The following is a 10,000-nucleotide window of genomic DNA, read 5'->3' on the forward strand; positions in this document are numbered from 1 at the left end:
GCCAATAATAGCCACAGTTTAATGAGAACACATCACGCATCAACATAGATCATCATCTCCACCATAAATCTTCAGCTACTCACTCTGTACATCGTAGAGATCGTTTTCACAAACAGGATAGTTTTTAAGATGCAAAGACGAATTGACAAGATCAGGGTCACACAACATATGCTGGAAGCAAGGGAGATACGGGTCCAGCACGGAAGGCCTGGTTCGGGGAGACCGCCTCCCACACCGGGTGGAATAAGAGTCCAAAATGTCTTTGTCCATCCGAGTGACGCTGTGCGTCGCGAACCGCGGCGGTCCGCGAGCACCACGCCAGTTGATGATGGTGCCCGATCCATCCTGCACCGCCGAGAGCCCCAAGGCCGGGTAGTTCTCGATGAGCTCGAAGGTAAATTCTCCGCCTCCGTCGGCGCAGAGCGGACCAGCGATGCGGCCGCCCCGCTGCTCGAGGAGCAACGCTCTTCGCGGCGGCGGTGGCGGCGGCGGTGGACCATTGGTAGTGGTGGAAGCCGTGGTTGTGGTCGAGGCCACCTGGACCGTCACCACTTCCTCCTGGTGAACTACACGTCCGTTCATGGCCGCCCCCCGCCCCTGGGCCGCCCAGCCAGAGTGGGCGAGCAGGTCCGGGGCCCCTGGGGGCGGCCTGGGGGTGTCCCTGGGGCCCGTGCCTGGAGGCCTCCACACCCACGAATCCCCAACTCACACGCGTCTCAATACATGGCGTTCTTTGGGTCAGGTTAGTCACCTTGCCGGAGAGCTGGGCCCCCAGTAGGGCACAGGAGATTCCGACCATGAGCACGGCATCCCTCACAACTCCTCCACCATCAGCTGTATCACAGGGGATTGCCCTCGGACCTGCACCCAAAAGCCTTCTTCTTCCTTCGGCAGGAAGCACTAAAGCAAATATGAGATTCACTGCACCACAAGATATCACCGGTATAAAAGGGCACCTTTGATAATTGAGATCAAAGGTCAAAGGCGACTTCGAGTTCCGTTCATTCTCTGCAGGATAGCATCACCATATTTTCCAATTTGACTCCACGACAGTTCTCGACAGACGCTTCTTTAATTCTCAACCCACTGCAGCCGAGGTGTAACCAACGTATCTTCTCGTTGGATATACCGTATCTATAACCTTCGTTTACAAATCGTAAGTCCTCTTTGTGGCGTCAATCACTTAAGCACTCTTTTCTAAGCAGTTTAGTCGTACATTCCAGTACTGGATAACACATCTTCACACCATTTCATTTATCATACTTCGGCCTCATCCAACACAATAGGGAAGGACAGTACTTAAATTTCACAAGAGCATAAAGTTATTTATTTATTTATTTATTTTTTAATTAAAAGTTTGTGAGTGCTTTAGGTTTCTGAAGAATGTAGGTATTTGGCCAGCTAGCAAGGGAAGGGGGTAACCTTTGTGGACGTGAGGGGGGATCTAAAATGACAGGGTGTGAAGAAAAAATTAAAGAGATTTGCAAATGTAACAATCTAATTTTTTCTTTTCATTTTGTTTTAAAGATGTTATTGAATATATCCTCGGCTCAGTTCACGAACTTTGGTCTGCAGCAAAGAATGGGAAATAAGGATTCGATTTGTATCTGCTCCAGTTTTGTAATACTTAAGCACTCAATAGTTCAGTTTCCTAATGAGGGAGAGAAATGCATCACATGAAACATCCTGTAAAATATATAAACGGCACATATATGGCCGCTTGTTAATTTCTACAATCAACATGATGAGATAAGAGACAAAGATATTAACCAAAGAGGAAATTAAAAAAAAAATAGTCTAATAACAAAATAAAATTATGTAAGATTTCGGTTCCTACATCAAAAAGTATTACAGTATCTCCTTCCTAACGCACCTTGGGTTATTTCGAGCGGTGATATTCCTTTTATTATTTATTTATTATACAACACCTTGCTTGCTTGAGGGTTTTTTTTTTTATTATTTTTTTTTTTTAAATCAAGGTACGGCTTGGGAACACCAGCACATCCATACAAGCACATTACACATACATACACTCATACTTACATACATTCACTATGTAGTACAGAACATGCAAGGGTGTTACAATGAACGGTAAAAGCGATGGCGAGGAGTAAGGTTGGTCATCCCAAACTCCCACTAACAGATGGCGCCGGAGTGTTACTGGAGGCCTCAATTTCATTCGTCAATAATGAAAATCAAAAGGTTGTCAACAAATAGTGCCTCTACCATGATAAGGGATAAAGAGGACATATGATATGAAATTACTGGAGTAAGAGATGGTTGTTTATATTGTTACATATCATGACACTAAATGCCAGAGAATGCACAAGTCATTAAATAGTGTGTATTGTTTCATTCAATTGAAAAGTCTATACAAACGTGTAAAGTGAATCTAAAATTTGTTTACAGAATGGAAAGTTCTGGAACACATTGTGGATAAAACCCTTTGGTCCCAGTATCTAAGAAACTCTAAATTGAGAGAGAGAGAGAGAGAGAGAGAGAGAGAGAGAGAGAGAGAGAGAGAGAGAGAGAGAGAGAGTTATTTGCAAGAAGGGCATCGGTAACAATAAAGGTCTGTTTTTTTTTTTTTTAATGACCACAGCGACATCTACAGGAAGAGCGGGCGACCAACCCAAGTGACAGAACATCTTTTTACTGAAGCAGGGTTCAGAAACTTGAATACTTAAAATAGATATATCCTTAATGATAGCGGTGCAATGCTTGAAATTGTGAGTTATTCTACGATCCAACAATAAAAATAGACATTAAACCTTATGATAATCTTAAATTTAAGGAATGATTGCAGCAAAGCTAAAAATTTAAGTGAATAAGCATTCAGGTATATACATAGCCATCAATACTGGATTATGTTTTAAAATTGTAATGGCATATAATCTTTTTTTTAGGTTTTGAAACTACTTGAAAATTATCAATGCTGGATTACGTTTTAAAATTCTCATAGCATATAAAATTCTTGGTTTTAGTTTTTAGAACTACTTGAAAATAAGTCGACATTGAAAGAAAGAATAAGACAGCAACACCCTTTCCAAGTTCTACTACGGACATATTCTACCTTCTCGACTCCCGCCAGCGTCTCCTTCAAAGGCATCCTCAAGTTCAGGTGCGCTGACACACTTGGGCGCCTCACCAGCCATCCTCCGAACCAATGGTGTGTTATTGGCACTAGTCAAAAAAAATATGATGCGTCCTGTTAGTGTTTGTATTTGGTGGTTCTTTGGGAGGAAGGGGGGTGGGGTAGGGGTGGTATGTATGAGGGAGCAGGTAAGATGCATACATACTCATGTATTCAGATTTTTCTCATTCATGGATGATGTGGTTTCTTCATTTACATATTTTCCCAATGATTTCATTAGATGTTGTTTCCCTCAGCTTATATATATATATATATATATATATATATATATATATATATATATATATATATATTATATCATGTATTAGTACTTATACATACATACATACATACATACACACACACACACATATATATATATATACATATATATATACATGCACACATATATATATATATATATATATATATATATATATATATACATATATATATATATATATATATATATATATATATATATATATATATATATGTATATATATATATATATATATAGATAGATAGATAGATATATATATATATATATATATATGTAGATATATGTTTATGAACATATTTATACTCTTTCTTTTACCCATTACATACACTATACGACCATATAGATTATAGATACACTAATATCGAAACAAAAGAATATAGGGAATACACATTATCAGAAATTTATTAATCTATATAAAACCAAACATTAAGATACCAATAATGAAAATAGTGAGGAAGTTCACACTTACAAAAGTAATAAAAAGAAAAATCTATAATTTGAAACAAAAACGAAGATTAAAGTTTATCTAAGCACCAAAGGCAAAGCAGATTTGAATGTAAATTATAATTGCTAAAGCTCCAAGATTGCAAAAAGTGAAACAAAACATTTGACTAAGGACATCAACAATAATATAAAAGCGTAAACAACGGCAGCAGAACAACAAACAAAGAAATCTAAACGCGGAGTGAGGCTACAACAAACAAAAAACTCAAATAACAAGTGTCCAAGAAAAAAAGAAAAAAATCTCCAAAACGTCAAGAGAATAATAAAAAGGAAGTGAACCGCGAAAAGTGGGATATCCTTTTGAATAAAATGAATAGAATCACAGGATAATCTCTCAGTCCCATATGCTTGAAAATTCTCATATTAATCTTGATTCTTCTCTCTCTCTGAGGCAGAAAATCCTTTATTCCTAATATCTCTCACTCTCAGATACAAGCAAATCTCTCTCTCTCTTTCTCTCTCTCTCTCTCTCTCTCTCTCTCTCTCTCTCTCTCTCTCTCTCTCTCTCTCTCTCTCATACAGCGCCAAGAGGCATTACATCTCTCTCTGTCCTTAGGAACTAGAAAACCCATCGACTCTTACTTTGTATCAACGAAAGAATCTTGTAAACACAAGAAGAAGATCGAAATCTCTAGAATCTCGTTAGAGAGTTCAAGGGAAAACACAAATATTTGTGTTATGACAAAGATAGTTTGATAGACTCTTTAGGTATCTATCTGTCGATCTATGAATACAGTAATCCAGTGTTAGTACAAGTATCAAGATAAAAACAGGTATTAAAAATAGTAGGGGTATTAGTACTGGATACGTATTCAAACAAAATGGAGAGTTTGTACGGGTATTAAAAATAATTGGGAGTTTTAGTACTGTTCACGTATTAGAATAAGTAATGAGAATGTTGAAATGGGAATGATAGTACAATTATCCAAACAAATAAGGGGTGTTATAAGTATGAAAGAAAATTATGGAAGAGTTAGTACAAATAATAAAGTAAATAATTTGGGGGGTTAGTTCAAGTACTAAAATAAATAATGGGGAAATGGTTCAGTAAACATATTAGAAATGGGGGATTTTAGTACTAGTACTAAAATAAAAAAGGGGTTCTAGTACGTGTATTAAATGAATAATAGGGGGTTTTAGTTTAAGTATTAAATCAAATAATAAGGAGTGTTTGTGCAGGTATAATTTTAAATATTTTTAAAAACAATTAATAGCACAAATAAAACAAATACTGAGGGTCTTAGATTAATCAATAAAATAAATAATAGGGGTGTTAGTAAAAATACTACAATATGCCTGCTACACCTATTATTTCACATGTATAAAATACTTTTTTAAATATAGAGTAAACACTTGAAATACTAATTACAAGAACACAGCAGGATAGAGAGAGAGAGAGAGAGAGAGAGAGAGAGAGAGAGAGAGAGAGAGAGAGAGAGAGAGAGAGAGAGAGAGAAACATCGATTTGCTCTCAAATTATTCCTAAATATCTGTTCAACAGAATTTAGAAGCCATTGAAGTCAGATTATTAATTTTTAAAACTATATTTGAATAAAAAAAATCAGTATATAACAAGATTGAAAAAAAATAGCAACGAGAAACAATGAAGGCATCAAAGACTATGTACCCTAACTTTAAAAAAATATATTTAGAATTTGTAGCACCTGTGATACTTGCAAATTACAAGCTATTTAAATATAATCTCTAAAGTTCACTAAAAAGTAAAATATATTGAAGTAATATTTCCTACGAGTGAGAAAATCTGTCACATATATTTACATTTTATAATTTTCAAGAGACATCTTAGCTGAAAATCATTCGTCTTGAAAGACACTGGAGAAAACATGTGATGATATTGTTTGTTTTTCAAATTTGGAGTAAACAAATGAATAAATAGGATAGATATATACAAAACGCCTGCATTTACACACAAAAATCAGGCTATATATCAATTTAGTGAGATCGGTGTTACTGGATGGACATGAGTCGTGGTATGACAATGAAACATTCTCCAATTGACTTAGTAGATCTGAGAATAAAGCCCTGAGAAGGATATTGGGAGTTAAATGGCAGGACAGGATTAGAAATGAAACTATGAGAGAGATTACTCAAGTGCCATATGTGGATGAGATCATGATAAGGGGTAGTTGGAGATGGTTTGGGAATGTTCTTCGCACTCCTCAAGAGAGATTACTCCACCAAACTTTTAACTGAACTCCACAAGACACTAGCAGAGTGGGAAGACCCAGGCCTACACGTCTGCGGATTATGAAGCGTGAAGTAGGAGATGGTGAATGGGGAAGTAATGATTTAAAAGCTTAAAATAGAGATGACTGACGAAATCTAACTGAGGCCCTTTGCGTCAATAAGCGTAGGAGGAGATGATGATGATGATTATAGATTACATTAAACACATTTTTAAATGCCCATTTTATAATGAAATTTACAACAATAAAACAAATAAAAACTGAAATGAAAGTTTTCATTACGATATACTGTATATTATTTGAAAATAGAAGTAAACATTGCTTCACAAATATAGAGAAAAACAATGATCACCGAAAATTATTAATTGTAACTAATCATTAATTAGAATAATGACACTATAAAATCATAAACATTAATCACGTAGAATAGAATCCCGAAATATTTTTGTAAACTCATGATAAGTAAATAGTTTTTCTTTTTCCCCACAATCCTCAATTCAATGGTTTACAAAGTAATAATAATAATAATAATAATAATAATAATAATAATAATAATAATAATAATAATAAAAATGATGATGATGATTTTATTATTATTATTATTATTATTATTATTATTATTATTATTATTATTATTTTTATTATTATTATTATTATTATTATCATTTAATAATAATAATAATAATAATAATAATAATAATAATAATAATAATAATAATAATAATAAATTACACATGCTTGATGAGGGCTGCGCGCGTTACATAAGATGAGTCTCAAGAAGAATTAATTATAAAACTCATCAATGTCTCCGCAGCAGTGCCTTGGACGAGATAATGTATTCCAAGTCCTGGAGAATTTAAGGGTTCAAGAGTTCAACTGTGATGGAAAGGAGGGAAAAGTTTCGCATAAAAGCCACATTTGCCGGAGGGAGGATCTCAATAGGAATCCACACATGCATAAACGAACGCACGGGCATACAAACACACACACACACACACATACATACACACACACACACATATATATATATATATATATATATATTATATATACAATATATATACATATATAGAATACAGTATATATATATATATATATACATACATATATATATATATATATATATATATATATATATATATGTATGTATGTATCTTACATATACAATATATATACATATACAGAATACAGTATATATATATATATATATATATATATATATACACATATATATATGTCCTAATTCATGTATATATGTGTGTGTTGTACGTCAAGGTAAATGAACTCAATATTCATGAGTATTCCACAAAAACCTATGTCTCAGCATATTATTGCAAAGATTGCATTTTGGTAGCGAAGGGAGTTTAGTTGCCTTTGGCCGCTCGAGTTGACAAGTCCCTCACCTGAGAGGGTAGTTGTGTACAATGTACTTACGAACGAACCTTTTGTAATAAATGAAGAAACCCCATATTCCGACGCCTCATTATCTCTCTACATGGGTCATATTGGTGTCAGGTGTCATATATGTATATATATATATATATATATATATATATATATATATATATATATATAAATATATATATATATATATATATATATATATATATTTATATATATATATATATAAATATATATATATATATATATTTATATATATATATATATATGTATATATATATATATATATATATATATATATATAAATATATATATATATATATATATATATATATAAATATATATATATATATATATATATATATATATATATATATATATATTTATATATATATATATATATATATATATATATGCACTTCAAGTTCTTATTTTCTCTATAGATTCAACAAGGTTTGCAATAAATAGTACAATAAAAACATTTCATAATGTTAAATACATAAATAAATAAACAAATAAAAATAATAATAATAATAATAATAATAATAACAATAATAATAATAATAATAATAATAATAATAATAATAATAATAATAATGATAATAATAATAATAATAATAATAATGATAATAAAAATGATAATAATTTAGTCAATGTTCAATTTACACAATAATAAGTATGGTTATAATAGGTATATTAATCATCACACTAAAAATAATGTGTAATATTGGAAAACTAAAATTCTGCTTCAACTAATTTTTAAAGGAACCTGAATTTTCATAAGAACTTCGAAACGGAGTTAGAAGAAAAAAAAAGTATAACTTTTTAAATATAATTTGCTACAGCCTACATGGAAACGAGTTTATATAGACATGACAGTCATCAAATATATATATGTATACAATTACTTTGTATATACATCTTTTTATTTAAAAAAATGAAGCAATTATAAAAAGGATATCACGTTTTATCCTAAAATGTTCAAACCTATAATTTCCACCGTAAACGCCAAAATTAAAAATCTCTATTATAACTTCAACGTTATTTAATATCTAAAACTATTATTAGATTTGAAAAAAAAAAATCAAATAAAACCCCGAAATAAAGTCACTATTCTTATCTTAGTTTTATATACATACACACACACACACACACACACATATATATATATATATATATATATATATATATATATATATACATTGTATATATATATATATATATATATATATATATATATATATATATATATCAATCTACATATCAATAATTATAAGTAAATAATGCGCATACGCACGCACGAACACACACAGTAAATATGTATATATATATATATATACACAGTATATATATATATATATATATATATATATATATATATATATATATACATATATATATATATATATATATATATATATATATATATATATATATATATACTACAACTATTAAGCTACGTGCGGAAAGAAGGGAGGGGAAAATAAAGGAAAGCAGAAAGCAAAGAGAAACGAAAAAATAAGCAGAAAAATTTTTTCACGCCTACTGATTGGACAAATCATATTCGACCCAACTCCTTGTTTTCGGAAAGGCCCTTTGCTCTTCACATTTTGGTCCGATTTTCTCTCTTCATTCACGCCGTGCATTTATACCGGATATTTGCGAGGTGGGGGGGGGGGGGGGCGAAAGGCCTTCCAGCAAACAATCTCAGTGGTATCCTTCCCTTCCTTCTGACGATAGCGTCCCTGAGTGTCGATTCGACTATAATGTATTCAAATGTTCTTGCCTTAGCCTTCGTGCCAATCGTGTCGCAGAGTTCAGACGCAAGAAATCAAACACGAAATAAATTTTGAGAGGGATTTGTTTTTTATTTTAAACACACTGTACAAGTGGCAAGTTTATATATGTGGCTGTTCCTCAGTACTGGCGATAAAGTATAAATCAAACGTATGATAATGTTTACACAAGTATTGGTGTCCAAAACGGTAAGATTTCAAAATGTTTACAATATCATTGCCTTTAAAATTCGTCATATAAGGAGTATAGAAAAAATACTTTCATATACACGTAATTACTATAATTTTCCTAACTAATCTTGAGAGTATGGGCTCATACACCATCTAAGTCATCCATACAAAGAGTTAGGTGGTCATTTTAAACCTACCAAACTGACAACCAGGTGACCAATTAGAAAATTATTATACTTATGAGATTTTGAGAATTTTTCATTTATATGGCGGTTAAGGAGTTTCTATAATTTTAATTGATGCGATGTCAGGAATTTCAACCTCATGTTAATCTTACGTAGCTATTAAAATATGTCAGCCAGCAATCTGAGGTCATTGCCATAGGTAACAGTTATTACACTTCATAGATTGTTTGCCCATCATGAATCTAACGTTTCAAGTAACACTACGAAATTAAAGGTTTTCGAAAAAGAAAAAAATATAAATCATGCCTTATTTAATCTAA

General features: G+C 32.2%; 1 protein-coding gene across 1 annotated transcript in view; it reads right to left on the reverse strand.

Annotated features, from left to right (window-relative positions):
• LOC137658645 (protein SSUH2 homolog) overlaps positions 1-10,000 on the reverse strand; it is a 645,191-nt gene that overhangs the window by 434,800 nt on the left and 200,391 nt on the right. Inside the window, exon 2 of the mRNA XM_068393590.1 lies at positions 84-1,651. Coding sequence (XP_068249691.1) covers positions 84-582 — 499 coding nt within the window. The 5' untranslated portion in view covers positions 583-1,651. The remainder of the gene's footprint in view (positions 1-83; positions 1,652-10,000) is intronic.

The sequence above is a fragment of the Palaemon carinicauda genome, chromosome 19 (assembly GCF_036898095.1).
Source record: "Palaemon carinicauda isolate YSFRI2023 chromosome 19, ASM3689809v2, whole genome shotgun sequence".
NCBI classification, from domain to species: domain Eukaryota; kingdom Metazoa; phylum Arthropoda; class Malacostraca; order Decapoda; family Palaemonidae; genus Palaemon; species Palaemon carinicauda.